This window comes from Malus domestica, chromosome 05 (genome assembly GCF_042453785.1).
Source record: "Malus domestica chromosome 05, GDT2T_hap1".
Lineage (NCBI taxonomy): Eukaryota > Viridiplantae > Streptophyta > Magnoliopsida > Rosales > Rosaceae > Malus > Malus domestica.
In genome coordinates, this window is record NC_091665.1 from 14865403 (window position 1) to 14886499 (window position 21097).

The 21097-nt window shown below is 36.9% G+C and overlaps 1 protein-coding gene and 1 pseudogene across 1 annotated transcript; both read right to left on the bottom strand.

Moving 5' to 3' along the window:
* Positions 1–11331: 11331 nt before the first annotated feature.
* Positions 11332–12197, bottom strand: GLB1 (galactosidase, beta 1). The gene is made up of 4 exons (NM_001294062.1): positions 12094–12197; positions 11821–11935; positions 11609–11725; positions 11332–11472 (listed from the first exon to the last, which is right to left on the bottom strand). The coding sequence occupies exons 1-4, from the start codon at positions 12195–12197 to the stop codon at positions 11332–11334; spliced, it is 477 nt and encodes a 158-aa protein (NP_001280991.1).
* Positions 12198–17969: 5772 nt separating this feature from the next.
* LOC103444929 (anaerobic nitrite reductase HB1-like) lies at positions 17970–19056 on the bottom strand (annotated as a pseudogene).
* Between the last annotated feature and the right edge of the window lie 2041 nt (positions 19057–21097).

Consider the following 21097-nt stretch of genomic DNA (forward strand, 5'->3'; position numbering starts at 1 on the left):
GCAAACCATTTTGGCCCAAAATTTCTCCAAATTGTACCAAAATGCACTTTCTTTCCAACTTTGTTATTAGGACCTACAAACACACGAAAATAGCTTAAAACACTCTTATAAGCAATAACTAACTAAGTAAATGCAAGAAAACATGTTAACTAAGTCGCATAAATATGCTCCTATCAGTCTTCCTTTGTGAAACCAAGTATAGTGTGAAAGAAATGGAGTTTAAAATAAGGAGTTTGGGTTTTAATCAGAGTTTTGTGGTTCCAAGTAATGGGCGTTCTGGGGAGCTGAGCTTGCTATGGTCGAATGAGGTGGAATTGGAAGTTAAATCTTATTCGCCTAATCATATTGACTCGGTGTGTAAAGAAATGGGAACTGCTCAATGGTGGAGGCTTACTGGGTTTTATGGTCACCCAGCCACTGCAAATAGACATTTGTCTTGGTCTCTCCTAACTAATTTAAGCCAGCATGTGTCATTGCAATGGTTGTGCCTTGGTGATTTTAATGAAGTTCTCAATGTACAAGAGCAATTGAGATGTAAAGTATGCCGGGAAAGCCAGATGGATGGGTTTTGCAATGCGGTTCATAGCTGTCAGTTAATTGATATGGGGTATGTTGGTAGTGATTTCATTTGGACAGATAATAGGGATGAGGAAGTGTGGTGCCGGTTAGATCATGCTTTCTCCAATATTTCATGGCTTCAATTATTTCTGGAATCTAGAGTTTGCCACCTAAACCAGTTTGAGTCTGATCATCTACCTCTTATTGTTGAAATTCAGAGTACTCGCTCAGGGAAGATTCGAAGAGGTAAGAGATTTAAGTTTGAAGAAATATGGTTACAAAGGGAAGGCTGTGAAAATGTGATAAAGACTGCGTGGTCTACTTCCAGCATATAGGTACCTTTATTTCAAGTGTGTGAGAAAATCCATGCCACATGGGTTTCTCTATTGGAGTGGCAAAGGTCAGTCTTTGGCTCTACAAAGAGGGAAATTGCAAAAGTCAGGGACAAATTGGGGGTAATGTTTAATCATCCACCCTCTGATGATCTCTGGGCGTGTAGGGAGAAGTTGATAAATCAATTGGACTCACTGTTAGGCAGAGAAGAAACCTTTGGGCGGCAATGGTCGAGGACGCAATGGTTGAAGGATGGAGATAGGAAAACTAAGTTTTTTCATCAACGGGTGTCAAATAGAAAAAGTAGAAAAACATTTTTAAGGGGTTGGAAGATGGAGAAGGAATATAAGTTGATGAAAAATTGGATAAAATAGCTTTGAGTATAATTTTAGGATTGATATTAACAGTTGTAATGAGTTTAGGGATTTATTTTTCCGAAAAATAATTCAGATACCTCATTTTCACTTGTAACAATTCACTTATTGTTGCAGTCCTATTAGATTAGGAATATAATTGTGTAAATCCTATCTATGGATATCCTAGAATATTCCCTAGGGATAGATATTATCCTATTAGACTTGTAATCCTATTAGGGTAAGGATTTAACCTTCCCTACTACTATAAATAAAGGCACAATGGGGTGGAATAGAACACACCTCACAATTACACATCTCTCTCTTTCTCTCTACTATTGCCGCACCCCCTCTCGCTGTCCTTTATATGATTCAATAAATTATGCCTACAACACGTTATCAGCACGCTCTTGATGCTGCGCTAAAAGAGAGTTTGATCTTCAGTCATGGGAACATTACAGTTTAATCATTCTTTTTATGATTAATTTATTATTTTATTGAATTGATCTACATGCTATGGATTCAATTTATTTTTTCTTTGTTGATCGTGATACAACGCATTGGAGATGCAATTCCAACTTTCAGAGAAGGATCTTCTACAAATTCAAAGGCTCAGTTGTTTTCTGCAAATCAAGTTCTTTTAAAATAAATTTAGATATTTGAAAAAACCTTGAAGCATGAAAAACATTCCCCATGATGCATGAACCCCCTATATTTATATTTTGCTTCCAATTATATATATATATATATATATATATATATATATATATATATTGTATATATGTTCATATATTTTGTCAATATATATACTTGTTCATGCAATACGCAATTATGCTATGTGGAATTTGTGAGTCAAAGCATCGAAATTAATTTAGAAGCAATTTTTAAACCCTAGAATTCGAAATCTGGGATTTTTTTGCGACCAAGCCGCGACTCCGTGCTGCGTTGCCATTAGCACCGAGCTAAGTTGGCTAGCTTACAGCCAGGCCACCACCTTGGGACAACATCGTTTGACATCATGGACATCTGCAGCTCTTTGGGCTTTGCTGCACGCACTGGATAGTCAGGCCGACGCCTAGTTTAGGTTTATGAAACGGGCCTGCAACCCTAGCCCACTCCAACACAGCCCGAAGATCTGCTAAGATTGTCCTTGAGCCCTAGGCCCATCACTAGCCTACCTAAACCTGTTGGGCTCATTCTCTTGCCTTGACCCTCCTGCAGCAGCTTCTATGGCTGCTGGACTCGCCATGTCATGGCCCAACCACAAAGCCAACTTCAGCTGGGCTTTGTAGCTCATTAACCCAAGCTAGCGAATGATGGGCTTGCTAGCGCTCCAGTTCGAGACCATAACAAGCCAACCCTTGTGGTTGGGCTTGCCAAGAAATGGCCCGTGGCCTGCAGCCATGATTGGGTTGCTCTGCAGCCAACCCGAGGCTTACTAAGCCCTTTTAGGGCCTTACCCTACACATGGCAACTGTAGCCCATCGAGATTGGGCTATAATTTTTTGAACCCAATGCTATTTTTTGGCATTCCTACTAATATTAACTTGAATGTTATTATTATTTTTGCTTCTACGATCAAACCTGAATGGTTACGTTCTATTAAATTAATTAAAGTGACCAAAAGTCCATTAATCTGACAATTAATCCAAAATTATTGGCCTGCAGTCCACTTGTTGGCAATTAATGATTCAATAAATTATTTCTTTTCTTTGAACCGTTGACTCCCTTTTATAGTCCCGAAGCACTCACACTTGAGTTCCTAAAGTAACCCAAATCTACTACACTTAGTTGTATATTGTATTCTGTGTTCTTACAAGTACCTCCCTTTATGAATCAGAAATTCATAAATAAAATCGAACCTACAGTTTCGAATTTAGTGCCTTTGAAACTAGAAGTTTTCATAAAACAATACACCTATGAAAACCCGACGTTTTCATGTAAACCAGGTCATAAAACCCGAATGTTCTAACTTTGATGCTTATGGATATATTATTTCCATAGCACCAATCATAATCTTGTTCCCTCCTTTCAGTGGATTGTCGAACCATAACAAGTTCGATTTCCCTTATTTGAACATTTCTAATAGAAACCACGTTATGTGGGTACAAGACGTGAATCTCCACTTGACTATCAAGAAGCTGAGTAATCATTGAAGCCAACAATGGCATGGAAGAGCTAAATAAGCCTTCGCCATGATCTTTACTCGAAGACTTATGCCCGAAGCATTACAAATGGAAATACCTCCCAAACGAGGTCTTCATGGCTCTTTGGCTCGCTTCTACGACCTATTTAATCATGAACAATGTTACCTGAAGCACACCATGATTACATCCATGAATGAGTATGATTCTAAAGTTTATAAATCTGATTGAATTTTGACTGGAGAATACTATTCTCGTCCTTCCTTTTTTCTAACTCGTTCTCGGAGCAACATTGTAGAGAACCGAAGTTTACCAAATTCTTAGATCTGATTACTACCATAAATGTGAGAAAAAGGTATAAACCCAGCTTTAGTTGGAGTTTATCGAATGGTATAAACCCAGCTCATCTCCTCATTTTAGTCGATTTAATTGCGTTTCCTCGGATCTCATTTTATAAGCTCGACTGGAGTCTACCAAATGGCTCGACCCAATTTGGTCGAGATTGAATGGTGATGCCTTGCTTCGGCAATGATGCATTGAAGGGCATACTCTGCTTCGACAGAGGTACACCAAATGGTATTGCTCTGCTTCAGCAGAGGCCTACTGAACAGACCCCTGCAGCTTCGGCTGGAGCCTACCGAACCCAAGTCTAGGTCTGTCTCTCTCACAATCCAATTTCGAGTTTGTTTTTACAACATATGGTAGAATCAGGGTCTACCAAGGTGTGTCATCATGCCTAAAGCATAACCCACCCAAAACTTCAAGAATAAGGGATAATATTTTCGAAGACTAATTTTGCTCCACCAAACATCATTGGAAGAGCATAATTTTGACATGGACGGCCTTGTGGGCCGAATCCCCTAAGTAAGCCATTTACTTTGTGAACATTTTTCTATGTTCTTGGATTCACATTTGGTGTTTGTTTTAGTTATGGATAATCTTAATGATATTGTCCTCGAATGTGAGTTAATTGAATCATGTTTCTTGTATACATGTGACTGAATTAAATTAAAACACGTGATTAGGTACGAATGTGGGAAAGTTAGTTGTCTGGATGAATGCGATACTATGTACACTAACTTTATACCTAAATCACATCTCTAGCAACTACTTCAAGTTTGTTAAACCTGATTAAAAGCATTGGCACGCTCCTTGTTGTATGAATGGTACTATGTTACCATTTAAAAGACCTTAAATTCTCTTTATTCTAGAAGAACGTCGTTAAGTCTTAAGGATATTCGAGATGACAATAAATATTAATGAAACCACTAATGGAAAATAGAGTGGAATATCTTTGCACTACCTCAAAAAATGAGCCTGAATCTTTGCTTTGGGGCCAATGGTCTACCTCCCAACTGGGAACACACTACATGTGGTCGGCCTAGAGCCTGGTGATTGAGTAGTTTACTTGCTTTGGCATGACCATTTAAGACACTTAGGTTAAACAACTATGCCATGTTACATCTTCTTACACGAAGTAGGGATTAAGTGCTTACAAGCACACTTTGCCAAGCCTGCTCATTTGGGAAATTTGATTTCTATATCATCCCTAGCAAAGATACAAAACAACCCTTTTTCATAATAGATTCAAAGGAATATATGTGGACTAATCCAACCAAAATGAGAACCATATAATTACTTATGGCTTTGGTTGATGAATCAACAAATTAGTCACATGTTCGTCCACACACATTGCTGCTAAACCTCTTGGCCGATTTAAGGGCTCACCACCCTACTTATCCCATAAAGTCTAGAAAACTAGATAATGCCGGAGAGTTTATATCAATGGTTTTTTTATAAGTATTGCATGTCTTTTGGGTTTATAATTGAACATCGAATTCCCATGTTCACCCCAAATAGCCTCGCATAGTGATTATAAAATGTAATTTAAATGATCGCCCAGACCTTGGTGAACGTACCAACTTTTCAGTTTCTGCCTAAGGCTATGCAATCTTGTATGCAGCTATGTTAGTCTACCTTGAGGCCCATTGCCACCCAACCATTTCAATGTTACAATTGGTTACTGGTATGAACCTGACGTTTCATACTTACGTATTTGGGTGTGCATTTAATGTGCCAAGTTGTGTCACCACAACTTACCAATATGGGTCCTCACAGAAGGTTGTGATTTTTTGTTAATTATGATTCTCCTTCACACTAGCTCTTTAGAGCCCTTGCATGCGATCTCTTTAATGCTCATTTACGGATTGTCACTTCAATGAGACAGTTTTCTTGCCATTAAGGGGAGATAAGAACGTCAAAGTTCCTATAGAACGACGTGAATTTGTGTGGATATTGCCTACTATGTCTCATCTCGATCGCCGTACTGCACAAGTGTGATAAGTAAGTGTGATGAATTCTAGCTTTCAGAATGTTGCTCCAGACACATTCCTCTAATCTAGCTAAAGTGACGAAATCGTATACCAGCTGCAAACAAGCTTGCAAGGATAGAAGTATTTAAAAGACGTCGAGTTACCATCCCTAAAGGGTGTGCCACCTCTGTTGGACAGTCCGGTACACCGGCGGATAGCCAATCAATCTGTCTTGACCTGAAGCGTAACAGATCACTCGGTTCATAGGATTCACATCCCTAGAAGAGGAAGGTCACATAACAATAATGAATCTATACTCGATCCCTGTCTCAAACCATTTCCATATCATGAGATTAATCTGGATTACTCCCGAGACTTGAAGTTCTTGGTCCAATATACTAGTTTGGATGAGTTAATGGAATTGGAATGAGATTATCATCGATGATGTTTTCACTTATATGGTAGCTACCGACATAAATGAAAAGCGACGATATCGAACAGTGTTTCGTTGATTAATGACAACGTAGAATTGATTGGATAACTGAAATTACAATCCAGGTTAAATTCCTTACTAAAGTTTGTTTAGACCGATAGTTCCTACACTACCCAAGGTAATCTTGTTGTGTTACAAGTGGGAAAGGAAATGTAATGAGATGAATGAAATAGTGCGATATGATGCACGCCTTACGGTGCAAGGTTTCTCTCAAACACTTTGTGATTGATTGCAGCATTACGAATTGGTTAGTATTTCTTCATGGGATATTGATACGGAGATTTACATGTAAGTTCTTAAAGAATTACATGGACTGGTTCAAATAGTTCCATGCCACGGAACAGCCTTTCAACTTTTTAGAGGCGTTCACTTATGAATTAAAGTAATCCAGCGGATGTGGTATACCCGTCTAAGTGATTATTTGATTAGTTAAGGATATGAAGTAAGCCCTTGCCTGTTAAGCTATGAAGTCATATTCCAAATTGCTAGAGTTACAATTTATGTTGTTAACATGAATCTCACTAAGACTCTGGAAGAGCTTGAGAAAACTACCTTGCACTTGAAGACTGAATTTGAGATAAAAGATCTTGGGAAAACTCGTTTATACCTTAACCTGAAGTTCAAGCGTTATTCTAACGAAACTTTGGTCTTCCAGTCGAACTACACCCTAAAGGTGTTACATTTGAGTATACCTATGATAGTCCATACGTTATATGCAAATAAGACCCTTGAAAAGGTTATGGAACCTGAAATTCCATATCTAAGTTCAACGTTGCGCTTTGTTGTACTTAGCTCATTACGTTAGATAAGAAATCTTCTTCACTATTGATCTATTGGTAAAGATGCATCATCGATCCTACACGTAACCCCTGAATTGGTATTAAAGACGTTTTTCGACAACCCTGAAAGGTACTACGGATTTGGGCTAATCCAACGTATCCTGAGTGGATCCAACCCTTTTGATCCTCAGAATGATGTTTGCCTTGTTGTTACGCTAATGCTGGTTACTTATCAAACCCGCATTAGGAAAATCCTCGAATGCTTATGTCTTTATCGTTAGGGATATCACAATATCTTGGAGGTCCACGATATGACCTTAGTTGCGAAATCTTCGAAACGCTCCAAGACTCACTTCACTTCACTACCCCACATGTGAGACATGGTTAGGAGTTCTTGTTAAGCTTATTCCAAGTACTTGCTGTTTTCATCCATCGTTGAGTCTCAACGACGATCCATAAAGATTATGCCACCTGTATCAACTCAACCAAGACTGCTGTTTTCATCCATCGTTGAGTCTCAACGACGATCCATAAAGATTATGCCACCTGTATCAACTCAACCAAGACATGATACATCAACAAAGTCAACACCAAGACATATTATGTCTACATCTACATTAGCAAAGCATAAGAAGATCAAAGTCATGCAAGCCAATCCCAGACTACCTTGCCAACCTTTACACGATGTCACTGTTGAAGTCAACCTTCTAGAAACTTGTCCGAGGAATTGGTATGCCTAACTATTCATATACAATTCTTGTAGTTCTCATTTGCAAGTTCTGTCAAACTCAGGCAGAGTATCTAGAAGTATACTTACTTGATTTTAATGTACTATTTTCCCTACGATTAGGAGCATTTTTCCCACTGGGTTTTTGCTACCTAACTAGGTTTTGACGAGGCACCCATCCTGGCTGGTCATACCCTTGTGAGCTCTTCTACTTGCATCCAAAAGACGTATAGTTTTGACTTAATGCAACTTCTCACTTTTCTCTTTAGTCTATGGGTTTTTCTCCCACCTTAGGTTTTACCATAGCGAGGTTTTGTGAGTTTAACCTTTTATGCATTATTCCGTTGTTTTGAGACTCATATTCGCTCATTGTGCTGATGACTTCATCAACTATACTTACTTTATCGCTGAAGACCTGATGTGCCATTTGCTTAAGTATTTACACACTCAAGGGGGAGTGTTGCAGTCCTATTAGATTAGGAATGTGACTATGTAATCCTAGTGTATCTAAGGATATCTTGGAATATTATCTAGGGTTAGATATTATCCTATTAGAGTTGTAATCGTATTAGGGTAAGGATTTAACCTTCCCTACTATTATAAATAAAGACACAATGGGGTGGAATAGAACACACCTCACAATTACACATCTCTTTTTTTCTCTACTATTGCCGCACCCCCTCTCTATTTGTCCTTTATACGATTCAATAAATTAGGCCCACAACACTCACACACACACACACACACAGAGACCATTGTTAAGGTGGTTTCATTTATTTACTTAGGGTTTTTATCACAAGTAATCCCTAAAATTGACTCGTACCGTCAACATGGTCCTTGAAAATGAAAATTAATCAATGCAGTCCCTAAGTATAGGTGTTGCAAATCTATGTGATCATTCCGTTACAATTCTATCAAAATTTCGGTTAGTATGTTCGATGTGGCACATAGGTGGACCCACTAGTCTATTAAACATTGCCACATGAATAAATAAAAAAATTAGAATATGTTCAACAAAAAAAATTAAAAGCTGCATTTCACAATGGAGGAAGACAATTCGTGTTAAGGGCAGGCTAGAGGGAGATCATCTGCAATCCTCATCTTCTTCTTCAAACAATGTGACCACGATTAGCCTTCTCCGCTCGTACCATCATCAGGACCTGGGTTTCTTAATTTTCCAATTCTCTTGCCATCTCTCCCACCCCAAGCCACATTCTTCCCCACCCATACCCACCCCTAACATCGTTGTTGTCAATCCTTCCCCCTTATCGTCAAATCGTGGACCCTTCCCCTCCTTACCCTAACGGCACTAACCCACCTCAACCTGTTTCCATTCAACCCAACCGCCAACTTATCCCAACCTCTGACTGACACCAAGCCAGGCACAACCACCAGTCCCCCATCGCAACCCTTGATCCCAATTTTGAGACAGCAAGACAACCTAAGAACGAAGAAGTTTTGAGACAAGCTTGGGTGACATCCTTGGCTTGGTCATTGCAGATGATCTCCTTCTGCCTCTAGCATGCCCATGGCTTTCTCTTCTTGGCACGAATTGAGTCTTCCTCATTGTGAATGTAGATGTAGCCTTTTTTTCTTGTTGAACAACTTTTAATTTTTTTTTCATTTAATCACTTTGAGTATAGTTTTAAATGATTTTAAATTAAATTTTTACATAGTTTTTAATAATTTATCCATGTGGCAATACTTGCGGATTCAAATCTATGTCACATCAGCACACGAACAGAAATTTTGACAAAACTCAAATGGAATGACCACATTGATTTGCAACACCAATAGTCAGAGACTATAATGATTTATTTTTATTTTCAGGAACCATCTTAATAGTAGGGGTCAATTTTAGGGACTACTTGTGATAAAAAATTTTAAAAAGTTGATGTTATTAGAAAGATTTTTATCACAAATGGTCTCTGAACCCACCCTATCAAGATGGTCCCTGAAATTAAAATTTGATCCACGTTGTCCCCGAATATGAGTGCCATAAATTAATATGGTCCTTATGGTAGAATTTCTTCAAATAATTTGTTAGTGTGTTGATGTGGCACATGTTTGGACCACTTAACCTGTGCATTATATAAAGTTACTATTTTTTAAAAAGATTCAAAATTCTGAAACTATAAATTGAGTAAATAGAAAGAAATAAATAAATGTTTTGTCGTTCTGACCCTTGGGATCTCTCGACTATCTGATTCTTTCCACTACTTTCGATCGCTTGGATCGTAATCAAACCGATTTTCCCTCGGACTTGGTCTCATCTTCTCCTGGTTTTGACCATCGTCAATGCAATTCAACAAGGGGGTCATGCCAGCATGTGGTTAAAATTTTACTCTCATTTTGTTATGAATCTTGTTGACTTTGTTATGAATCTTATTGATTTTGGGCTTTTTGACTTATCAAACTAGATTATGCACAGATAATGAAGATTACATAAATTATGGTATCTCTCTAGCTATGGAATTATTGGGGATGTCTAAACAAAAAAATAAAAAAATAAAATCTTGAAAAACTAGTGGGGCGTTGTGGAAGAAGGTGTGGCGCTGGGTTAGGGAAGATGGTTGGGCACAGAGGGGAGATCTGATCAGGGAGGTGGGGCAAAGAAAGAAAGGGGGGAGGCGTGAAAGAGGGAGAGAGAAGTCGTCCGTTGTGGTGGACTTTGGCAGCTTTGAGTGGGTTGCGGTGGCTGCTGAAGGATGGGAACGGTGGCCTAAAGGGTGGATGTGGCTTGTCGTTTAGGGGCAGTTTGGAAGTGAGGTGCTTAAAAAAAAAGCACCCATAAAAAAAAACTGTGAGGATTTTAGGTGTTTGGTAAACTGAAAAAAAAGGGCTTATTTTGGAAGTTGTTGTGAGAATAAGCTGAAATCAAAGGAAAAAGCTAAAACTACTATTTGCAGCTTTGGAAAACTTCAAATCACACGGAGTTACAGTGCTCCTTTAATGAAAAGACCTACTATCAGACTACTTTTTTTTCTAAAAGCACTTTTACAAAAAAGTTTACTAAACACTCTGCTGATTTATTTCACAGCCGCTTATTCTCACAACAGTTTTTTTTCAAAGCACAGTAATACCAAACCAGCCCTTAGTACTACAGTCTAGTGGTATTTCTCTTCACTTGTAAGTGAGAAATTTTAAGTTTGATTCTCGCCAAAAGTGAATTTTGAACCAAATTATTGCTAGTCTATTGTGAAGCTAAACTCATCCCCTCTTCTTTAGTGTGGATAATATTATTTGTTAAAAAAAATCATTTCTATTTAACAAATAAAACATAATCCACATAGCGCTTTTTAACTAGATTTGTAAGTTCATACAGTGCGCTAGTAGATTATTTGACAGAACTCTAACGAAAAAATCACATTGATTTGTAGCGCTCATATTCAGGAACGACATTGATCAACTTTCAGTTTCAGAGACAATCTTATTGACAATCTTAATATAATAGGTCAATTTTAAGAACTATTTGGAATAAAAACCCAATTTAGAATGATATTAAAATATTGAGGGTTTTTTTAGATACTTAACAAAAGAAGGGATCAAACAACCAAACAAAAAGAGGCAGACAGTATTTCCCTCTTATTAAGTTACAAATTGAAAAAAAGAACTTGTAAAGAGAGTTGTGGCTAATTAAGGGGAGGCTTCATTTCTGATTTTATAGCAGCAACCAACTGATCATAAGCTTCTCCCCAAGCATTCTTCATCTCCGGTGACCACATTTCCGGTAAGGCCTCCTTTATGGTTTCCAACAATGCGAACTTGGTCACCTATATATAAAATAAATAATTGTTCGATAAGGCACATATTTGGAAAAGAAGAATTCGAACCCAAAACTTTGCGTACAAGGAAAAACGCTGTTCTTATTTAATTAGATAAAATCCCTTGAAGCCTGATAATTTATACCTCATAATGTTCATCTACCACTCCAGACTTGAAGTGGACACCACCTAATCTTTTCAAGGTTGACTCTCTCACTGTAACCTTGCCTGCTTTCCTGAGTTGAACTGCAGATTCACAAGTCTGGAACACAAATGAAGGATTAACGATCGAACCCAAGTTAATTATAATTTACTTTATATGTGATAGTATCACACTAGCAGCTTAATTATATTTACCATAACAAATACAGACATGGCGTGAGGCTTGAGCTTTGGGTTCTTCTCAAGAGGAATGTCAGAGTCCCTCAAGAAAGAGAACAGCTTCTGAGCTGATGGTGCAATTTCAAAGATCCTGCAAATTGAAGTCCCAGTTGGTTCAAAACCTTTCTTCTGACATCATATATAAACTATGAAGTGCAGATGAAAAAAAAAGAACGAATCAGAAAAATTGGGTGCTATTTTATAGTTTTGTATCGGCTAAATTTGCAAGTTTATGTAAAACGGACTTACTTTAAGAAGAACTTAAGGCCCAATTCAGCAGCGTTCTTCTTCATCACACCCCATGACTTCACCACCAGTGTTTCCTGTTCTTCTGTGAAAACTTTGCCTTCCATGCTATAACAATTTAATTGTCCCAAAAAGTGAAGCTCTAAGAATTTGAACTTAAATAATTGAAAATTGTATCGAGGAAATTTCCAATGAGATCAATATTCTTTGGCAGAGAATATATATAGTAAAACCCAGTGCGGATTAAGATTTAGCACCCAACTTTTTGTGACAACTCTTCAGGACACTGGAGAGCCATTCTCCCTATGGATTTCAATTTTTAGCACCCAACTTTTGATTATGTAGCACATGTCCCAAAACCAGGGGCTGTCTGAGGCAGTATTTGGAGAACATGGTTTTAGGTGGATGAGAATCCTCTCTGTATCTCCTTTGCGAGGATTCTAAGGATCCTCATATCCTATTCGTTTATCGTACATCGTACGGTCATTTTTTGTTAAGTATTATTTGTGTTTAATTTAAAAAAAAATCATAAGATTTCTGACCATTCGATATACGATAAATGATGTGAGGATCCAAATCCGTTTTGGGTTTTTCATCTTCAGGTCTTGGCAACTAAAGTGACGCAAGCCACAACATCGGATTTGGATCGAGGAAGGCAAAATTTTTGTCTCAACTTTATTGCCCAATACCTTTGAGGCTAATAACATATTTGTCAACAACGACTAATTAATCATATCTTAGTTAGGCTGCGCAAGCATTGTACGAGGTCCTTTGCTTGGCATGGCAGACGCATTGGCCTTTGTCTTGGCATATAAAAGTGGGAAGTGGTTTGAAGAGTTGTCTTTGCACAAAAAGACAAAAATATAGTATTGTCAAAACCCTTCAGGGTTGGGGAGAGCCAAAAACTAAGCTTTGTATTTCAATGTTGGTAGGCAACGACCAATGCTCCAATGAAAATGTAAAAATTGTAGTTTGTATTCTTGAATAATTTTTTTTTATTAATTATGTCCATCCTGACTACTGTGTAAGAAATTTCTAATAGCCTCAAGCTTGCAATTGTAGAACCGTAAGACATGAATGAATTGTCCTCGTAAAGAAGTTGAGTCTAACGACATCGTATCTTATATTTTCTAACAATTTGTTTGTTTTAACTTTGTGATAACTCATATATTTCATAAATTTTTACCATCCATTCCTAGTCTCTTTGTGATATTTTGGGTTAAATTAGTTGTGTTTTACCCTCTTTTATGTTAATGTGCAGTTAATTGTATTTTAGAGTCCATTTGGGGGCAAATGAGGCAAAATGGTGCTGAAAGTAGAGAATTCATTAAGGCCAGATTCTGATGTAGAGAGAGATTGTGTACAAATATGGTGATGAATATGGCCCTTTAAGAGACCAATAACAGAAAGAAAAAAAAAACATGTGAAATAAATGCTCAATTATTGCAATGTCTTGGCATCCTGTAGCAGCTTCTTTAGCACTTAAATACTAGGTTTTACATCACTTTTACACAAACCCCCTCTTGGAGACACTCATAGCACTCTCTCTTCTCCTTCTTTGGCCTTTCTTTCATAAACAAAATCCTTTTTCCATTCACCACCCGTTGCCACCAAAGAAACCTTGCAGCCACGCTGTTCTTAAAGGAGTTCCACATCAAAATTGTTTCAAGGGGTTTCTTATATGGATTTAATTTCACTAATATTCTTCGTATCTATATGTGATCATGTTGAGTAACAAAGTTCATAGCTGGAGATTTCGATGGAGCCTTGCAAAACTATTCTAAGTTATTAAGTTAAAGCAGTCAATTTGTCAATCTATTTTCTTGTTTCATTCACTAATTTTATATTTTAATTTGTTTGTTTATCTTAATGTTTGATCACCATTAGGGTTTCCTACAGATTATATAATCAAGGTTATAGTATACATCATACTTAATCTTGGTGGAAATGTGAATGAATGGAGAAGCTGCTATGCAAACATCATGCCATGTGATTTCTTTGTTCTTTGAAGTTTTCTTGTTTCTAATGAATTCTTAATTGGTAATCTAAGTTGAATATCACAACTAGGTTGCAAATTAGGAGTACTTGATCACAACCACACATCAAATGGATGATCATAAATAAGTAAAACGAACCCCAGTTGCAGATTGGAGAGTTGAATACGTTTTGACTTCATAAACACGCAATTGGCTTGTAATGGTGAAATCGAGATCCTTAGTTCCAAATCAATCTATCATTAATATTTATATTCTCTTGCATTTTAAGCTTACCTTAGTTTTCCAAAACAAAAATCCAAATTCAGTTTGTAGTTTCACTGTTTAGTTAGGGTTCACATAAAACTAGTAATTTGTAGAGGTCTAATCAGTCCTTGTGGTTTGACACCCTTATTTGTGTCATTATATGATCCTTATATTTACACTTGAAAGGAACAAAACATTTAGGATGAGAGTTTTAAAATCAACTATTATTTGTAGCCTAATCAACTATTATTTGCAACCCTCCTTTTTGCCCTCCTCTTTGCCCTCCTTTTTCATTTGACGATTCAAACCATATTTCTTTGTACTTTTTTTTTTTATAATTTCAATTTTTTTAGTGGTAAACCTGCTCTCTACCTCTCACATAGTTGTATCATACAATTCTTTGGATTCTCTCTATTAAATTTAATTGGACTTTTAGTTTTATGAAAATTACTTCAACTACTCATGTTATGGGTTCATAAGCCTTGCTTCCCATTGTAATTTCCATTGTAGCACATGTGTGGCCCAACCCATATGGGCCATGCGGACTTGACGCATCCCCACCTTCCTCCAATATATCATTGGCAATCCCTCGTGAGTGTGGCACGCACCTTTTTGTTTGTTTTGGAGCCATTTTGGTGGGGCGTACTAAATCACTACGTACCACATCACCGGGCGGCTCGCCTGAATGCCGAGTCTTTCTCTGCCACTAACTCAACGTCGTTGCCACCTGCTAGATAAGGCCAAAAACTTGACTTTACTCAATGATGTGAAAATTACTTGACACACAAATTAAACCCTCTTTTTGACAATTGTAGTATAGATGTAAGTAGGGTATCGTTCTAGGCCGGGGATTAGGAGGGATTGCTAATCTATTCTAAATTAATTTAAAAATATTAAACAAGACTCAAGGACACAAAACTAGGCTAAAAACTCTAATAACTCGAAACACACTTAGAATGACTCAAAATAATGAAAACAATCAAATTAGACACTAGGAACTGAAATGGACGGAAATTGAATTAAAAGACTATCAACAATGAAACTTACTAAATAATATAATTTAATAATGGGGGGGGATTTGGTTTTGACGAGAAGTAAATTAAACTTAAATAAATTACAGAATTGACAAAAGCATGAAATTAAGGTGAAAGGATAGGTGACGGACTAGCTAGAGGGTTATTCTCCACACATGACACATATGCAACCTAAATTGATTTTCAGTTGTTCTTTCAATAAATTGTGAATGACAATGTTCCAAGTTAATTAGGTCCGCTTAAATTAACTCTTAGATTTCCCTAGATTCATTGGATTGAATGGAATACGCATTACAACCAAATTATTCCTCATCAAAGTCCCTAACTATGGAATACGCATGATAGAGACATTCAACAAAGATCATTAAGTTCAACGGAAATCATAAACATTGACTAGGCATTCATAACTATGGAATACGCATGTTAATCCAGCCTAGAATTTACTTAACGTGATTGTGACTAGCAACCTTCACTACTTATGAATATAAGTTTATAACGATTAGGTGAAATTCACTTATATTCTAGCATCAAATTCATGCATGTAAATTAAGCATGCATTCTTAATCGACATACAAAAATAAGTTATCAATTAAGCAGTTAAGCAAATTAAATCACAACTTATAAATCACAACTGAAGGTAATCAATTCATATTACAAATATATTCATGGCTTTGAATTAACCTCTAGCCAAAATAAATTTAGTTACATATTATTATCAAATTAAACCAAAAGTAAAACATAGGTTTGAGAAGATAAAACCAAGAAAAATGGAGTGAAACTTTGCTCTGTGTTGCTCCCGTTTCTGCTGGTCTCTGCCCTCTCTGACCTCTGGCTGGCTGCCTCTCTCCTCTCGCCTTCTTTCCTCTTGCAGTCCTCCTTTCCCACGTTTCCTGCTTCTTCTTTTCTCACGCTGCCAAGGGCAGCTTTTTGGACTCTCTGACCTCACGTTTCCTGCTTCTCGTGTTGCTCCCGTCTCTGCTTCTCTCCTGTTTTTCTGTGCAGCCTTCTGCTTCTCTCTCCCGCCACCTGTCTCTCAAGCTGCCAAAGGCAGCTTCTATCCTGTTTCGCGCGCCTCCTCCCTTATTCTGCCCGTCCGTTTCCACCTCTCTGACCTACTCTATATTTTTAATTTCTTTTTCTTCCGCCCCCCGAGGCTCACGCTGCAAGCCAGCTTTTATTCTCTCTGCCAAACACTTCTTTCTCCCCACTGTCTCCTTCAGTGTTTCTCCCACTTGTCCCCTTTATTTCTATTTTTTTTATTTTCTTTTCAAACCACCCTCCACTGCTTCTTATCCCGCACTCTTCTCTTTTTCTTTATTTTCTTATTCTATTTCCTCCTTCCACCAGTCTGCCCGTGTCCTCCTCTTATTCTTCTTTTAATTTTTTTATTCCTTCTTTTCTTTTTTTTTATTGCCGTCCAACACTCTCCTATATTTCCCTTTTGTTATTCTTCTCCATCATTCCATGTCTCCCACTTCTTTGTCATCTTTTTCTTTTTTTTTCAATTCCAATCTGCAAGTTGTCGTCAGCTAGACCTTCCCTTACTCAAATGCCTATAACTTCTTCTAGAAAAATGATATTAACAATCCGAGAAATGTTCTAGAAAATAGACATCTGTAGCTTTCCAAGCATATAAAGCTCATTCTCTAATTCATTCTGAGCTGTTCGCAACTTGCTCCCAAAGTCAGCTGATCTACACAGACAGTTTTGACGAATTTATTACTTAAAATTTCACTTGTTCTATTTTTATTTTCTTTGCTAGACAAATCCTATAATACGCAAAAACAAAGTAAATAGCTCAAAAATATAAGGAACTAACTAAGAAAAGACGAGTGAATTTGAAGTAAAAATATATATAAATATGATCCGATCACTCAACAAGTGAGAAAACTGTTGGCTCCCCTTCTTACTGACAGCATTGCTACTTGCTGGCACTCAATTAGTAGTGCGGGCATGTCACTCGGTTCCTTGGCTCACTTCGGTTCCAAAGACTTTCTCCTTAGGTGCATGTCTCAGCAACACAAAATGAGGGTTTCACTCATTATAGGACTTGACCAAACATATCATCATTACATATCTGAGAAACCCTCATTCACATACAATTCTGGCTCCATTACTGTCCCGATCACATTTATTCAAACTCTAACTTGTAATTTTGACACGATATTTTTCAATATTTTATAAAATATTTAAAATTCTAGCTCTTTCTGCCTCTAACTTGCCCATGGCTCTCTCTCCTTGGCCCGAATTGTGTCTTCCTCATTGTGAAAGTAGATGCAGCCTTTTTTTTTTATTGAACAACTTTTAATTTTTTTATTTAATCACTCTGAGTTTAGTTTTAAATGATTTTAATTAAAATTTATAAAGTTTTTAATAATTTATCCATGTGGCAATACATGTGGGTTCAAATATGTACTACATCAGCACACTAACTGAAATTTTGATGGAATTCTAATGGAATGATCACATTGATTTGCAACATCAATATCCAATGACTACATTTATTGAATTTCATTTTCAGGAACCATCTTAATGCTAAAAGTCAATTTCAGGTACTACTTATGATAAAAACCCTAAAAAAATTGATACTAATTTAGAACGACACTAAAATATTGAGGGTGTTTTAGATATTAACAAAAGATAGGAACAAACAACCAAACAAATAGAGGCAGATAGTATTTCCGACTTATTAAGTTACAAATTAAGAAAAGAACTTATAAAGAGAGTTGTGGCTAATTAAGGGGAGGCTTCATTCTGATTTTATAGCAGTAACCAACTGATCATATAAGCTTCTCTCCATGCATTCTTCATCTCCGGTGACCACATTTCCGGTAAGGCCTCCTTTATGGTTTCCAACAATGCGAACTTGGTCACCTATATATAAAATAAATTGTTCGCTAAGGCACATATTTGGAAAAGAAGAATTCGAACTCAAAACTTCGCGTGCAAGGACAAACATTAGCATATACCTCATAATGTTCATCTACCACTCCAGACATGAAGTGGACACCACCTAATCTTTTCAAGGTTGACTCTCTCACTGTAACCTTGCCTGCTTTCCTGAGTTGAACTGCAGATTCACAAGTCTGGAACACAAATGAAGGATTAGTGATCGAACCCAAGTTAATTATAATTAACTCCACACTAGCGGCTTAATTATATTTACCATAACAAATACAGACATGGCATGAGGCTTGAGCTTTGGGTTCTTCTCAAGAGGAATATCAGAGTCCCTCAAGAAAGAGAACAGCTTCTGAGCTGATGGTGCAATTTCAAAGATCCTGCAAATGGAAGTCCCAGTTGGTTCAAAACCTTTCTTTTGACATCATATATAAACTATGAAGTGCAGATGAAAAAAAAAAGAACGAAACGGAAGAATTGGGTGCTATATTATAGCTTTGTATCGGCTAAATTTGCAAGGTATGTAAAACAGACTTACTTCAAGAAGAACTTAAGGCTCAACTCAGCAGCATTCTGCTTCATCAACCCCATGACTTCACCACCAGTGTTTCCTGTTCTTCTGTGAAAACTTTGCCTTCCATGCTATAACAATTTAAGTGTCACAAAAAGTGGAGCTCTAAGAATTTGAACTTAACTGATTGAAAATTGTATTGACAATATGAACAATGCGATCAATATTCTTTGGCAGAGAATATATATAGTAAAACCCAGTGAAGATTAGATTTAGAGGCAACTCTTCAGGGCATTGGAGAGCCATTCTCCTTATAGATTTCAATTTTTAGCAAACAACTTTGATTACATGTTCCAAACTAGGGGCTGTCTGAGGCAATATTTGAAGAACATGGTTTGAGGTGGATGAGGATCCTCTTCGGATTCTCTTTGTGAGGATCATATCTTATTCGTTTATCGTACATTGTGTGGTCAGTTTTCGTTAGGTATGATTTGTGTTTAATTTTAAATAAAAAAATTCATAATGATTTCTGATCACAAGATATACGATGAGCGGATAGACTGTGAGGATCCAAAATCACAAAGAGAATCTGAATGAGATCAAAATCCGTTTTAGGTTTTTCCTTATCAGGTCTTGGCAAATAAAGTGACGCAAGCCATAACATCGGATTTGCACAACTTTATTGCCCAATATCTTTGAGGCTAATAAGATATTAGTCACCAATGACTAATTAATCATATCTTATTTATTTGTCACCACTGACTAATTAATCGTATCTTATTTCGGCTGCGCAAGCATTGTACGAGGTCCTTTGCTTGGCATAGCAGACGCATTGGCCCTTGTCTTGGCACATAAAAATGGGAAGTCGGTTGGAAGAGTTATCTTTGCACAAAACGACAGGAATGTAATATTGTAACCCTTCAGAGTTGGGGAGAGCCAAAAACTAAGCTTTGTATTTTAATTCAAGAATATAATTTATTCTGAATTAAAACTTTTTATTAATTATGTCCATTCTATCTACTGTATAGAAATTTTTAACAGCCTCAAATCTACAGTTGTAGAACCATAAGATATAAAGAAGAAAATCTAAATTGTCCTCTTGAAGAAGTTGAGTCTAACGACGTCGTGTCTTACATTTTAGAGTTTGTTTGTTTTGTCTTTGTGGTTCAGTGAAATGGCGAATTTAAGATGAGAGTTTTAAAATCAATTTAATGTTATTCCTAAAGCAACCTAATCAACTATTATTTACAACCTAATCAATTATTATTTGCAGCCCTCCTCTTTGCCTTTCCCAGATTTCTTTGTACTTTTTTTTTTAATTTCAAATTTTTTTAGTAGTTAACCCTGCTCTCTACCTCCCACATAGTTCATACAATTCTTTTGATTCTTTCTATTAAATTTAAGGGTAATGTTAGGGAGACTAAACTTGTATAAAAAAATTTTGAAAACTAAAGGACATGAAAGTTGATGATTAATTTATTACTTAAATATTGATAAACGCACTCATTTCTATTGATGTCACATCATTTTGTTTGCAAATTTTGTCTTCAAATTAAGTCTCCCTAGCGTTGTCCTAAATTTAATTGGTTTTCAGTTTTGTAAAGATTACTCCAATTGCCCTAAATTTAATTAGCATTGCCCTCATTACATATCTAAAAAGCCCGCTTTCACATAACATTTTGACGTCGTCACTGTCCCCAATAACGTCTTTGTTGGAAGTATGTCCACAAAGCCACTCATTCGATGTAATAGCTTTTGTAATAGCGCAAAGCTTATTGTTAATCATTATTTATTGTATTATGTGTTTAAGCAATAAGGGAATCCAAGGAATGTATTTAATCTAAGAGAGAAGTAATCTAAGTTAGATTAACGAGACATTTCTCTTATGTTCATTCCTAAAACGTTCCTAGCCATAGGATTGCCAATTGGGCATTGACAATCCGCTAAGGTTAGTATGCGTTATGTTAACTCAAGCGTGAGTATGACTAGTCTTAACTCATTTAGTGTTGGACACTGAGACAAACACATAGGTGTTCAAAAGGTAATTGAGTTCACTGAACTACGGTCAAAAGAGAGTTCGAACATACATGTCATGTAAGAACTCATAAGATGCAATATGCAAAGTAGTCCTTTCACCTGAGGCATCATAGATGTATAATGGTTAGGTCCTTGATCTTTGATCATGTCAAAGGCATTCCATCGAGAATGTCCATGACATTGCTTGGGTCAAGCTATCTAGTCATGTAGGCGTATGAATGCACAACAAGGGATCTCTAACCTTCCATGGTGGAGGGAGGATACTCTGAGACATGATTTGGGAG